Below are 16,030 nucleotides of genomic sequence, written 5' to 3'. Positions count from 1 at the left end.
AGCTGCACTACAAAATAAAATAAAAAAGAAACATGACTTTAATTGAAGCATTTTAATTCAAATTGTCAAGAAATATTATTAATGGGGTGCCCATTCAGCTTTGAAAACATTCAAGATAAAATACAGGCACTTCCGTCAATAGCTGAGAATAATTTCTCACCATATTTATAGAATTACAAAGACTATTCAGAGAGGCACATTATGACATGTTAATGTATTCGGTACTGGTACTCCTTGAATATAGCCTCGTTGTTTTTATTGTGTTACTATTTCTTTAGTTAGAAAATATTTGTCTTACTTTTTAACTTTGCATTGTTGGGAATGGGATCGTAAGTGAGCATTTCATTGTAAAGTCTACACCTGCTGTGACCAACAACATTTTAGTTGATCATGTAAAATCATCACGAACCTTGGATACAGGTAATAACTGATATGAAAGAGTACTTACAGTCAAGGGTCATCATTCTCTCCGCCTCCTCCTGCTCTACCTTACTCTAGAAATGACTGACATATTGTCATTGCTACCTAGCTATTAACATAATTACATCAATTACAATTAAGTGCTTACAGTCCAAACACTTACAAAGGCAACAGGGCTTGCAGTAGGTGGAAGATGTTCTATTGAAGCAATTATTGCATATCAGAGGGAAGCCATTACTACAAACACCTGTAAGTTATATATAATAATAACAATTATATGAATTAATTGCATTTGCAGTGTGATTTATCCAAGGGCTCCAAGTACTTGAATAGCTCATCCATCAGCAATGCATGGCACACCATGTATCAAAGACGGTTGTCCAACTTATAAACACTAAAGTGTACATTGGAGAGCCGGGGTGTTTTTCTTAAAGAAGGACAAAGGGATGGAGGGAAGAGGAGAGAGGCAGGAGGCAGTAGAAGAAGAAAGGCCTGGCTACAACCGTGCTTTGGCTACGTTACACTCAATAATACCAGCTGAGAGCAACTGGTCTACCTCTGCTAGTTTGAAGCCAAACTCCTCTAGAACGAGGCGTGTGTGTTCCCCTATAAGGGGGTCCTGGGCCAGGCAGGGGTCAGCAGGAGTACGGGACAGGACAGGTGCGGGGCTCGGAGTCACCTCCCCATGGGCGTCCCTGTGGAAGGAGGCCCTCTCCTGGTTATGGGGGTGGGAGATCACTTCGTCCAGAGAGAGAACGGGAGTCACACAGGCGTCCTTTCCGTCGAACACGCGACCCCACTCCTCCTGTGTCTTAGTCGCAAACTGCTTAGTGAAGATCTGCCTCACCACTGGCCAATCAGAGAAGCTCATCTGGGGAGGAAGGTTGGCAGCATCTAATCCCAGGCCTAGAAAAGGTGATATGCAAATTATGAGATATGAGTAACACATAGATATGGATGCAGTAGAGGAAATAGGTTCCCACTAGATGTGGCAAAGTCAAAAAGTTAGCTACATCGTAAAACATTATTTATTTCTTTAAAGGTTAGGGTTAGACAGTTTAGCAGTGTGGTTAAGGTTAGGTTTATGACTTTGCCACTTGCCCAGATAGTGACGACAGGAAAGAGAAGTAATCTCTATTCAAACTTATTCCATATGTAATGAACAAGCACCCATCAATGTTTAACATTAGAGAAAGATTAAATCATTGATATTCCTTTTATCTGGCTCAAAAATAATGGAATGTCAATTCAAGCTGTGTGAGAATGACGCATTTCATTATTTTAGAGAAATCTTTAAACAAACACAAATTAGTTAATCAAGAGGTGTCCTGTGGGTATTTACAGTGTCTTCAGAAAGTATTCATACCCGTTGACTTATTCCACATTTTCTTGTGTTACAGCCTGAATTTAAATATGTTTTTTCCCTCACCTATCTACACACAATACCCCGTAATGACAACATGTTTCTCGACATCTCATCACACCCGATTCAATACTTTGTAGAAGCACCTTTGACAGTGATTACTCTAAGAGCTTTCCACACCTGGATTGTGAAACATTTGCCCATTATTCTTTAAGAAAATTCTTCAAGCTCTGTCAAACTGGTTGTTGATCCTTGCTACACAAGCATTTTCAGTTCTTGCTATAGATTTTCAAGCAGATTTAAGTCAAAACTGTAACTTGGCCACTCAGGAACGTCCACCATCTTCTTGGTGAGCAACTCCAGTGTAGATTAGGCCTTGTGTTTAAAAATAAAAAAATAAAAAATAAAAAAACTCTATTTAATTGATTTTAAATGAAGGCTGTAACAACAACACCCAACAAGTAAAGGGTGTGAATACTTTCTGAAGGCACTGTATCTGTCCAGTTTTTAAAATGGATTTTCACAGCTGCAATACGGTTACATAAAAAAGAATGATGTGAGTGTTGTTTGCACTATCTTGCTGTGCATGATGTGTTCATGTGTGTTTGCGTGTGTGTGTGTGTGTAATATGCATTATACATGACAGACTGTTAGATGTGCTCAGTATGCCAGGGGAGGGAAGGAGGGATAATCTGCAGAGAGAAGCGGATTAGCCTGCCTGAACACAGTTGGGAGAAGCGGTGGAGGAGCAGGCGAAAGACAAGCAAGAGAGAGAAGCAGGAGAGAAATTAAATAAGACAATCAGTGAAAGTAAAGTTTAGCAAAACTGACCATGGATGAGTTGGTTATAGAACTGTGTCTCAATAGCCCCGACAGCCATGTATTTCCCATCAGAGGTCTGGTATGTGTCATAGAATGGAGCTCCACTGTCCAGCATGTTCTCCCCACGCGAGTTGTTCCACATGCCAATACTACGAGATTTCCACACAAACGAGCCAACATAGGCAGCTCCTTCTACCTGGAAATAAGAGGGAAGTGTAGGATGAATATACTGTTTGACGATTGGCATACAAACTGCAAACAAAGTTGCACTGATTCCAACATCATCCATGGCCTACATTTCCCTAAAAATGTTTTAATCAAAGCTTCAGGGAAAATCTTTAGACCTGCCAATCAATGGATTAAAGGAGACGTTTACCCAAAACCTAAAAACGCTCAAGTGATTCCACACATTTTTTCTACACTGTACAAAAATATAAAAACGCAACATGTAAAGTGTTGGCCCCATGTTTCATGACCTGAAATAAAAGATCCCAGACATTTTCCATACGCACCAAAAATATTTCTCTCAAATTCTTAGCACAAATTTGTTAACATCTGTAAGTGAGCATTTCTTCTTTGCCAAGATAATCCATCCACCTGACAGGTGTGGAATATCAAGAAGCTGATTAAACAGCATGATCATTACACAGGTGCAACTTGTGCTGGGGACAATTGAAGGCCACTCTAAAATGTGCAGTTCTGCCACACAACACAATGCCAAAGACGTCTCTAGATTTGAGGGAGTGTGCAAATGGCGTGCTGACTGCAGAACCGTTGACAGAAAATGTAATGTTAATTGCTATACCATTAGTCACCTCCTACGTCGTTTTAGAGAATTTGGCAGTATGTCTAACCGGCCTCACAACCGCAAACCACGTGTAACCAAGCACTTACAAATCCTGCTTTTTCACCCAATGTACCGGGGAGATGGCAGACAGTGTGTCTAGTGTCGTGTGGGCGAGCGGTTTGCTGATGTCAACGTTGTGAACAGAGTGTTCCATGGTGGTGTTGGGGTTATGGACAATGAACACAATTGCACTTTAACGAAGGCAATTTGAATGCACAGAGATACCGTGACGAGATCCTGAGGCCCATTGTCATGACATTCATCCACCGCCATCACCTCATGTTTGTACACAATTCCTGGAAGCTGAAAATGTCCCAGTTCTTCCATGGACTGCATACTTACCAGACGTGTCACCCATTGAGCATGTTTGGGTGCTCTGGATTGACATATACAACAGCGTTTTCCAGTATCCGCCAATATCCAGAAACTTTGCACAGCCATTGAAGAGGAGTGGGACAACATTCCACAGGCCACAATAAACAGCCTGATCAACTCTATGCGAAGGAGATGTGGTGCGCTGCATGATGCAAATGGTGGTCACACCAGATACTGACTGGTTTTCTGATCCATGCCCCTACCTTTTTTACCAACAGATACATATCTGCATTGCCAGTCATGTGAAATCCATAGATTAGGGCCTAATGAATTAATTTCAATTGACTGATTTCCATACATTAACTGTACCTCAGTAAAATCTTTTGTTTGTTGCATGTTGCATTTATATTTTGTTCAGTGGAGTTTGACCTCTCCCTCCCTGTAGTGCTGTACTGAAACAGCAGCAAAAATGGATGCAGGCCTCACTCTGCTCTGTTGCCTGGGAATTCATTATTTGAAAAGTGTGGACAAATTCATTGTCAAACTCAAAAGTACTACCAGTTGAGACAGGAAAAGTGTACTTTCCCACCAAAAACATCTGTGTTTATTTTATATATCATTATTTTATGTAGCCGACTGCCACAGAAGCGGAGATGGGTAACAACTGTGCATGTTCACCCTCGTGGGGAAGTCCCTGTGTCACGATCGTGTGGTGGATTGACGGACCAAAACGCAGCTTTAGGAAAATAAGCCATCTCCTTTTTATTGACGAAGAAGGCACACGAAACAAAAACACTTAAACACTAAACAAAACAAGAAAACGATCGTGAAGCTAAAACAACGATGTGCACACACTGGCTACAAACGTATCACATAGACAACTACTCACAACAAATGAAAGCCTATGGCTACCCTAAATAAGGCTCCCAATCAGAGACAACCGAAATCAGCTGTCTCTAATTGGGAACTCATTCAGGTAACCATAGACTCTCCTAGACAACTAAACATACATAGACAACGCTAGACACATGTACTCAACACAAACCCATATACTACACCCAACAACCCCTTTACCATAGAATCACCCAAAACCAACAAAACACAAACATTCCCCATGTCACACCCTGACCTAACTAAAATAATAAAGAAAACAAAGAATACTAAGGCCAGGGCGTGACATAACCCCCCCCTTAAGGTGCGAACTCCGGGCGCACCATTACACAGTCTAGGGGAGGGTCTGGGTGGGCTTCCATCCACGGTGGCGGCTCCGGCTCTAGTCGTGGTCCCCACGTCACCACAGTCCCTAACCGCCTCCTTAGCTTCCTCCAAATGACCCCCCTCCTTATTAACCCCACTGCATTAAGGGGCAGTTCCGGACTAAGGGGCAGCTCCGGACTAAGGGGCAGTACCAGGGTCAAGGGCAGCTCCGAACTAAGGGGCAGTACCAGTGTAAGGGACAGCACCAGGATAAGGGGCAGCACCGGGATAAGGGGCAGCACCGGGACAAGGGGCAGCACCGGGACAAGGGGCAGCACCGGTACAAGGGGCAGTACCGGGACAGAGAGATAGATCAAGACAGAGGGATAGATAAGAATATAGAGGTAGATCAAGATAGAGAGGGAGATAATAATAGAGGGGCAACTCCGGACTGAGAGGCAGCTCCGGACAGAGAGACAGCTCTGGACTGATGGGCAGTTCTGGGTATCTAGCCGTTTAAGGCTGAAGGGCAGCTCATGGCTGACTGACGAATCTGGACGCTCATGGCGGGCTGACGGCTCTCGACGCTCATGGCGGGCTGACGGCTCTCGACGCTCATGGCGGGCTGACGGCTCTCGACGCTCATGGCGGGCTGACGGCTCTCGACGCTCATGGCGGGCTGACGGCTCTCGACGCTCATGGCGGGCTGACGGCTCTCGACGCTCATGGCGGGCTGACGGCTCTCGACGCTCATGGCGGGCTGACGGCTCTCGACGCTCATGGCGGGCTGACGGCTCTCGACGCTCATGGCGGGCTGACGGCTCTCGACGCTCATGGCGGGCTGACGGCTCTCGACGCTCATGGCGGGCTGACGGCTCTCGACGCTCATGGCGGGCTGACGGCTCTCGACGCTCATGGCGGGCTGACGGCTCTCGACGCTCATGGCGGGCTGACGGCTCTGGCTGCTCATGGCTCGCTGGCGGCTCTGGCTGCTCATGGCTCGCTGGCGGCTCTGGCAGATCCTGTCTGGTTGGCGGCTCTGGCAGATCCTGTCTGGTTGGCGGCTCTGGCAGATCCTGTCTGGCTGGCGGCTCTGGCTGCTCATGGCTCGCTGGCGGCTCTGGCAGATCCTGTCTGGTTGGCGGCTCTGGCAGATCCTGTCTGGTTGGCGGCTCTGGCAGATCCTGTCTGGTTGGCGGCTCTGGCAGATCCTGTCTGGTTGGCGGCTCTGGCAGATCCTGTCTGGCGGGCGGCTCTAGCGGCTCCTGTCTGGCGGGCGGCTCTAGCGGCTCCTGTCTGGCGGGCGGCTCTAGCGGCTCCTGTCTGGCGGGCGGCTCTAGCGGCTCCTGTCTGGCGGGCGGCTCTAGCGGCTCCTGTCTGGCGGGCGGCTCTGTAGGCTCATGGCAGACGGGCGGCTTTGCAGGCTCATGGCAGACGGGCGCCTTTGCAGGCTCATGGCAGACGGGCGGCTTTGCAGGCTCATGGCAGACGGATGGCTCAGACGGCGCTGGGGAGACGGATGGCTCAGATGGCGCTGGGGAGACGGATGGCTCAGATGGCGCTGGGGAGACGGATGGCTCTGGCCGGATACGGCGCACTGTAGACCTGGTGCGTGGTGCCGGAACTGGAGGCACCGGGCTAAGGATAAGCACCTTCCTACTAGTGCGGGGAGCAGGGACAGGGCACACTGTACTCTCAAAGCCTACTCTATCCCTGATGCGAGGTACCGGCACTGGTGACACCGGGCTGAGGACAAGCACATCAGGATTAGTAGGGGGAGAAGATACAGTGTGTTCAGGGCTCTGGAGACGCACAGGAGGCTTAGTGCGTGGTGCAGGAACTGGAGGCACCGAACTGGATACACGCACTACAGAGAGAGTGCGTGGAGGAGGAACTGGGCTCAGGAGACGCACTGATAGCCTAGTGCGTAGTGTAGGCACTGTAGGTACTAGGCTGGGGCGGGGAGGTGGCGCCGGAAATACCGGACCGTGGAGGCGTACTGGCACTCTTGAGCATTGAGCCTGCCCAACCTTACCTGGTTGAATACTCCCGGTTGCCCGACCAGTGCGGGGAGGTGGAATAACCCGCACCGGGCTATGTAGGCGAACCGGGGAAACCATGCGTAAGGCAGGTGCCATGTATGCCGGCCCGAGGAGACGCACTGGAGACCAGACGCGTTGAGCCGGCCTCATGACACCTGGCTCAATACCCAATCTAGCCCTACCAGTGTGGGGAGGTGGAATAACCCGCACTGGGCTATGCACTCGTACAGGAGACACCGTGCGCTCTACTGCGTAACACGGCGCCTGCCCGTACTCCCGCTCTCCACGGTAAGCCTGGGAAGTGGGCGCAGGTCTCCTACCTGCCCTTGGCCCACTACCTCCTAGCCCCCCCCCAAGAAATTTTTGGGAATTACTTACGGGCTTTTTGGGCTTCCGTGCCAGACGCGTTCCCTCATAGCTCCGGTTCCTCTCTCCGGTAGCCTCTGCTCTCCTCAGTGCCTCCAGTTGTTCCCATGGCTTTTCGGGCTTCCAGCCACGTCTCCTTGCTGCCTCCTCAAACCACCGCTCCTGGGCTTTAGCTGCCTCCCTCTCTTCCTGAGAGCGGCGATTCTCTCCTGCCTTAGCCCAGGGACCTTCTCCATTCAATATCTGCTCCCAAGTCCAGAAATCCTTGTTTTCCTGTCCCTTACTCCGTTGACTCCGCTGCTTGGCTCTGGTATGGTGGGTGATTCTGTAACGGCTGTCCTCCTCCTCTTCATCCGAAGAGGAGGAGCAGGGATTGAACCAAGGCGCAGCGAAGTTTGAACACATATTTATTAAACAAGACGAAAAACGAACACGAACTACACTTGAAATGATACAAAATAACAAACGACGTAGACTGACCTAAACATGAGAACTTACATAGACACGAAGAACGCACGAATAGGAAACAGACTACATAAACCGAACAAACCGTATACAGTTCCGTATGGTGCAAACATAACACAAACACGGAAGACACTCACCCACAACGAACACTGTGACAACGCCTACCTAAATATGACTCTTAATTAGAGGAACGCCAAACACCTGCCTCTAATTAAGAGCCATACCAGGCAACCCAAAACCAACAAAACACAAACATTCCCCATGTCACACCCTGACCTAACTAAAATAATAAAGAAAACAAAGAATACTAAGGCCAGGGCGTGACACCCTGCTATGTAGAAGCCTATTTTAGGCCCCCTAAAATATTCATTAGCCCCCCTCTGAATAAATCAATCAATATATTTTCTCTTTGATTTCTTTTTTCTTTCTTCCGTCAACCATTCCATCGCATCTTAAACGTCTAGGCACTAGGACCTTGGGGGGGTTGCTGCATCACTAGTGACAGTTAGGTCTACTTGTAGCTAACATTTTGCTTAACGTTAGATAACAGTCTCAAGCCACAGCAGTAGCTAACAGTAAACTGACAGGAAAAGGCTCTGACAGGATTCATGCAGATAGGCTATGATGTGAACTTGTGGTTAGTTAGAACAGAGAGAGTATTCACTACAATAGACTTCGTTCATAATCAAAGCTTGTTTAACCATTACATTTTTATGTGAGGCTGCAAGTTACAGTGTTACAGACGTTGCAAGCTAGCTAACGGTAACGTTAACGGTGTCTTTTAAATTCGACATAAGTTATGTGGCGATGATATCTAGTTAACGTTGTATTTAATGTAGTTTTGCTATCTGTGCCAGGCTATAAATGAGACAGATGACGTAACATCATGCACATATCTTTTCATATACTCAACTGCTTTCATTCAGTAGGCCACTGCAAAACAATTATCAGTTGGTCATGTGTAGAAAAGGTGACATAGTGTTGATCACAATGTCATTGTATTATCCTCAATTTCTCAACTGTAGGCTAGCTAACGACTAACGTTAGATGGATATACAGAAATTCTTCAAGCGAGGCAGTGCCAGCAGCTCTGTCGAAGGCCAATCCGGTGAGAACTGAAGATTTTCCCAGTTCAAACAAACAAATGAAAACTTAAACTGATTAATAACCTATTACGCCTTGAGTTATTGTAAATGAGTTTAATAACAATACATGTCAAAACACAGCTGACAAGAATGAGGGAACGAAGCTGGAGGCTGACAGGGCTGAGGGAGCATGTCTGATGAAGGTTAGTGATAAAAAAGCAAGTAGATGTTTAAGCTTTCAGTTAAATTTGTACAGCATGTCTTACTTTTGTTAGGCATAAATAAATGATGTTCATGACATCTTAAAGGGTCATGCAGAAAGAGAGGCTTCTGTGCAAGGCAGAGATCAACATTCGAGCTGTATTAAGTGAGAGAGAGCAAGCATGCCCAGAGAGAGAGGGACAACAAACAGATCCAGAGGGAGAGAGGGACAACAAACAGATCCAGACAGAGAGAGGGACAACAAACAGATCCAGACAGAGAGAGGGACAACAAACAGATCCAGACAGAGAGAGAGACAACAAACAGATCCAGACAGAGAGAGGGACAACAAACAGATCCAGACAGAGAGAGGGAGAACAAACAGATCCAGACAGAGAGAGGGAGAACAAACAGATCCAGACAGAGAGAGGGAGAACAAACAGATCCAGACAGAGAGAGGGAGAACAAACAGATCCAGACAGAGAGAGGGAGAACAAACAGATCCAGACAGAGAGAGGGAGAACAAACAGATCCAGACAGAGAGAGGGACAACAAACAGATCCAGACAGAGAGAGGGACAACAAACAGATCCAGACAGAGAGAGGGACAACAAACAGATCCAGACAGAGAGAGGGACAACAAACAGATCCAGACAGAGAGAGGGAGAACAAACAGATCCAGACAGAGAGAGGGAGAACAAACAGATCCAGACAGAGAGAGGGAGAACAAACAGATCCAGACAGAGAGAGGGAGAACAAACAGATCCAGACAGAGAGAGGGACAACAAACAGATCCAGACAGAGAGAGGGACAACAAACAGATCCAGACAGAGAGAGGGACAACAAACAGATCCAGACAGAGAGAGGGACAACAAACAGATCCAGACAGAGAGAGGGACAACAAACAGATCCAGACAGAGAGAGGGAGAACAAACAGATCCAGACAGAGAGAGGGACAACAAACAGATCCAGACAGAGAGAGGGACAACAAACAGATCCAGACAGAGAGAGGGACAACAAACAGATCCAGACAGAGAGAGGGACAACAAACAGATCCAGACAGAGAGAGGGACAACAAACAGATCCAGACAGAGAGAGGGACAACAAACATATCCAGACAGAGAGAGGGACAACAAACAGATCCAGACAGAGAGAGGGACAACAAACAGATCCAGACAGAGAGAGGGACAACAAACAGATCCAGAGAGAGAGGGACAACAAACAGATCCAGACAGAGAGAGGGACAACAAACAGATCCAGACAGAGAGAGGGACAACAAACAGATCCAGACAGAGAGAGGGACAACAAACAGATCCAGACAGAGAGAGGGACAACAAACAGATCCAAAGAGAGAGGGACAACAAACAAATCCAGACAGTGAGGGACAACAAACAGATCCAGAGAGAGAGAGGGACAACAAACAGATCCAGACAGAGAGAGGGACAACAAACAGATCCAGAGAGAGAGAGGGACAACAAACAGATCCAGAGAGAGAGAGGGACAACAAACAGATCCAGACAGAGAGAGGGACAACAAACAGATCCAGACAGAGAGAGGGAGAACAAACAGATCCAGACAGAGAGAGAGACAACAAACAGATCCAGACAGAGAGAGGGACAACAAACAGATCCAGACAGAGAGAGAGACAACAAACAGATCCAGACAGAGAGAGTGACAACAAACAGATCCAGACAGAGAGAGAGACAACAAACAGATCCAGACAGAGAGAGGGACAACAAACAGATCCAGACAGAGAGAGGGACAACAAACAGATCCAGACAGAGAGAGGGACAACAAACAGATCCAGAGAGAGAGGGAGACAACAAACAGATCCAGAGAGAGAGAGGGACAACAAACAGATCCAGACAGAGAGAGGGACAACAAACAGATCCAGACAGAGAGAGGGACAACAAACAGATCCAGACAGTGATAGGGACAACAAACAGATCCAGACAGAGAGAGGGACAACAAACAGATCCAGACAGAGAGAGGGACAACAAACAGATCCAAAGAGAGAGGGACAACAAACAGATCCAGACAGAGAGGGACAACAAACAGATCCAGACAGTGAGGGACAACAAACAGATCCAGACAGTGAGGGACAACAAACAGATCCAGACAGAGAGAGGGACAACAAACAGATCGAGACAGTGAGGGACAACAAACAGATCCAGACAGTGAGGGACAACAAACAGATCCAGAGAGAGAGGGACAACAAACAGATCTAGACAGTGAGGGACAACAAACAGATCCAGACAGTGAGGGACAACAAACAGATCCAGACAGTGAGGGACGACAAACAGATCCAGAGAGAGGGAGACAACAAACAGATCCAGAGAGAGAGGGACAACAAACAGATCCAGACAGTGAGGGACAACAAACAGATCCAGAGAGTGAGTGACAACAAACAGATCCAGACAGTGAGGGACAATAAACAGATTCAGACAGTGAGGGACAACAAACAGATTCAGACAGTGAGGGACTACAAACAGATTCAGACATTGAGGGACAACAAACAGATCCAGAGAGAGAGAGGGACAACAAACAGATCCAGAGAGAGAGAGACAACAAACAGATCCAGAGAGTGAGGGACAACAAACAGATCCAGACAGTGAGTGACAACAAACAGATCCAGAGAGTGAGTGACAACAAACAGATCCAGAGAGTGAGGGACAACAAACAGATCCAGAGAGTGAGGGACAACAAACAGATCCAGAGAGAGTGAGGGACAACAAACAGATCCAGAGAGAGAGAGAGAGGGACAACAAACAGATCCAGACAGTGAGGGACGACAAACAGATCCAGACAGTGAGGGACGACAAACAGATCCAGACAGTGAGGGACAACAAACAGATCCAGACAGTGAGGGACAACAAACAAATCCAGACAGTGAGGGACAACAAACAGATCCAGACAGTGAGGGACAACAAACAGATGCAGACAGTGAGGGAGAACAAACAGATCCAGACAGTGAGGGAGGACAAACATATCCAGACAGTGAGGGACAACAAACAGATCCAGACAGTGAGGGACAACAAACAGATCCAGACAGTGAGGGAGGACAAACATATCCAGACAGTGAGGGACAACAAACAGATCCAGACAGTGAGGGACAACGAACAGATGCCGACAGTGAGGGACAACGAACAGATGCCGACAGTGAGGGAGAACAAACAGATCCAGACAGTGAGGGAGAACAAACAGATCCAGACAGAGAGAGGGACAACAAACATATCCATGACAGAGAGAGGGACAACAAACAGATCCAGACAGAGAGAGGGACAACAAACAGATCCAGACAGAGAGAGGGACAACAAACAGATCCAGACAGTGAGGGACAACGAACAGATCCAGACAGAGAGAGAGACAACAAACAGATCCAGACAGAGAGAGGGAGAACAAACAGATCCAGACAGAGAGAGGGACAACAAACAGATCCAGACAGAGAGAGGGACAACAAACAGATCCAGACAGAGAGAGGGACAACAAACAGATCCAGACAGAGAGAGGGACAACAAACAGATCCAGACAGAGAGAGGGACAACAAACAGATCCAGACAGAGAGAGGGACAACAAACAGATCCAGACAGAGAGAGAGACAACAAACAGATCCAGACAGAGAGAGGGAGAACAAACAGATCCAGACAGAGAGAGGGACAACAAACAGATCCAGACAGAGAGAGGGACAACAAACAGATCCAGACAGAGAGAGGGACAACAAACAGATCCAGACAGAGAGAGGGACAACAAACAGATCCAGACAGAGAGAGGGACAACAAACAGATCCAGACAGAGAGAGGGACAACAAACAGATCCAGACAGAGAGAGGGACAACAAACAGATCCAGACAGAGAGAGGGACAACAAACAGATCCAGACAGAGAGAGGGACAACAAACAGATCCAGACAGAGAGAGGGACAACAAACAGATCCAGAGAGAGAGGGACAACAAACAGATCCAGACAGAGAGAGGGACAACAAACAGATCCAGAGGGACAACAAACAGATCCAGACAGAGAGAGGGACAACAAACAGATCCAGACAGAGAGAGGGACAACAAACAGATCCAGACAGAGAGAGGGACAACAAACAGATCCAGACAGAGAGAGGGACAACAAACAGATCCAGACAGAGAGAGGGACAACAAACAAGATCCAAAGAGAGAGGGACAACAAACAAATCCAGACAGTGAGGGACAACAAACAGATCCAGACAGAGAGAGGGACAACAAACAGATCCAGACAGAGAGAGGGACAACAAACAGATCCAGAGAGATAGGGACAACAAACAGATCCAGAGAGAGAGAGGGACAACAAACAGATCCAGAGAGAGAGAGGGACAACAAACAGATCCAGACAGAGAGAGGGAGAACAAACAGATCCAGACAGAGAGAGAGACAACAAACAGATCCAGACAGAGAGAGGGACAACAAACAGATCCAGACAGAGAGAGAGACAACAAACAGATCCAGACAGAGAGAGGGACAACAAACAGATCCAGACAGAGAGAGACAACAAACAGATCCAGACAGAGAGAGGGACAACAAACAGATCCAGACAGAGAGAGGGACAACAAACAGATCCAGACAGAGAGAGGGACAACAAACAGATCCAGACAGAGAGAGGGACAACAAACAGATCCAGACAGAGAGAGGGACAACAAACAGATCCAGACAGAGAGAGGGACAACAAACAGATCCAGACAGAGAGAGGGACAACAAACAGATCCAGACAGAGAGAAGGACAACAAACAGATCCAGACAGAGAGAGGGACAACAAACAGATCCAAAGAGAGAGGGACAACAAACAAATCCAGACAGTGAGGGACAACAAACAGATCCAGAGAGAGAGAGGGACAACAAACAGATCCAGACAGAGAGACGGACAACAAACAGATCCAGAGAGAGAGGGACAACAAACAGATCCAGACAGAGAGAGGGACAACAAACAGATCCAGACAGAGAGAGGGACAACAAACAGATCCAGACAGAGAGAGGGACAACAAACAGATCCAGACAGAGAGAGGGACAACAAACAGATCCAGACAGAGAGAGGGACAACAAACAGATCCAGACAGAGAGAGGGACAACAAACAGATCCAGACAGAGAGAGGGACAACAAACAGATCCAGACAGAGAGAGGGACAACAAACAGATCCAAAGAGAGAGAGGGACAACAAACAGATCCAGAGAGAGAGAGGGACAACAAATAGATCCAGAGAGAGAGAGGGACAACAAACAGATCCAGAGAGAGAGAGGGACAACAAACAGATCCAGAGAGAGAGAGGGACAACAAACAGATCCAGAGAGAGAGAGGGACAACAAACAGATCCAGAGAGAGAGGGAGACAACAAACAGATCCAGAGAGAGAGAGGGACAACAAACAGATCCAGACAGAGAGAGGGACAACAAACAGATCCAGACAGAGAGAGGGACAACAAACAGATCCAGACAGTGATAGGGACAACAAACAGATCCAGACAGAGAGAGGGACAACAAACAGATCCAGACAGAGAGAGGGACAACAAACAGATCCAAAGAGAGAGGGACAACAAACAGATCCAGACAGAGAGGGACAACAAACAGATCCAGACAGTGAGGGACAACAAACAGATCCAGACAGTGAGGGACAACAAACAGATCCAGACAGAGAGAGGGACAACAAACAGATCGAGACAGTGAGGGACAACAAACAGATCCAGACAGTGAGGGACAACAAACAGATCCAGAGAGAGAGGGACAACAAACAGATCCAGACAGTGAGGGACAACAAACAGATCCAGACAGTGAGGGACAACAAACAGATCCAGACAGTGAGGGACGACAAACAGATCCAGAGAGAGGGAGACAACAAACAGATCCAGAGAGAGAGGGACAACAAACAGATCCAGACAGTGAGGGACAACAAACAGATCCAGAGAGTGAGTGACAACAAACAGATTCAGACAGTGAGGGACAACAAACAGATTCAGACAGTGAGGGACTACAAACAGATTCAGACAGTGAGGGACAACAAACAGATCCAGAGAGAGAGGGACAACAAACAGATCCAGAGAGAGAGGGACAACAAACAGATCCAGAGAGTGAGGGACAACAAACAGATCCAGACAGTGAGGGACAACAAACAGATCCAGACAGTGAGGGACAATAAACAGATCCAGAGAGTGAGTGACAACAAACAGATCCAGAGAGTGAGTGACAACAAACAGATCCAGACAGTGAGGGACAATAAACAGATTCAGACAGTGAGGGACAACAAACAGATTCAGACAGTGAGGGACTACAAACAGATTCAGACAGTGAGGGACTACAAACAGATTCAGACAGTGAGGGACAACAAACAGATCCAGAGAGAGAGGGACAACAAACAGATCCAGAGAGAGAGGGACAACAAACAGATCCAGAGAGTGAGGGACAACAAACAGATCCAGACATTGAGTGACAACAAACAGATCCAGAGAGTGACTGACAACAAACAGATCCAGAGAGTGAGGGACAACAAACAGATCCAGAGAGTGAGGGACAACAAACAGATCCAGACAGTGAGGGACAACAAACAGATCCAGAGAGAGTGAGGGACAACAAACAGATCCAGAGAGAGAGAGAGAGGGACAACAAACAGATCCAGAGAGAGAGAGAGAGGGACAACAAACAGATCCAGAGAGAGAGGGACGACAAACAGATCCAGACAGTGAGGGACGACAAACAGATCCAGACAGTGAGGGACAACAAACAGATCCAGACAGTGAGGGACAACAAACAGATGCAGACAGTGAGGGAGAACAAACAGATCCAGACAGTGAGGGAGGACAAACATATCCAGACAGTGAGGGACAACAAACAGATCCAGACAGTGAGGGACAACAAACAGATCCAGACAGTGAGGGAGGACAAACATATCCAGACAGTGA

General features: G+C 47.4%; 1 protein-coding gene across 2 annotated transcripts in view; it reads right to left on the bottom strand.

The window, feature by feature from the left end:
* Positions 1–37: 37 nt before the first annotated feature.
* Positions 38–16,030, bottom strand: part of amacr (alpha-methylacyl-CoA racemase) — a 61,004-nt gene continuing 45,011 nt past the window's right edge. For both annotated transcript variants that reach the window (XM_055874839.1, XM_055874840.1), the window contains exons 5-6: positions 2,615–2,801; positions 38–1,326 (exon numbers count right to left, since the gene is read on the bottom strand). In XM_055874839.1, the coding sequence (XP_055730814.1) occupies positions 917–1,326; positions 2,615–2,801 (597 nt within the window). In that variant the 3' untranslated portion in view covers positions 38–916. The remainder of the gene's footprint in view (positions 1,327–2,614; positions 2,802–16,030) is intronic.

This window comes from Salvelinus fontinalis, chromosome 21 (assembly GCF_029448725.1).
Source record: "Salvelinus fontinalis isolate EN_2023a chromosome 21, ASM2944872v1, whole genome shotgun sequence".
In the NCBI taxonomy this organism is placed as follows: Eukaryota; Metazoa; Chordata; class Actinopteri; order Salmoniformes; family Salmonidae; genus Salvelinus; species Salvelinus fontinalis.
Note: the sequence above shows the minus strand (reverse complement) of the source record. Positions and strands in the feature narration are given on the sequence as shown.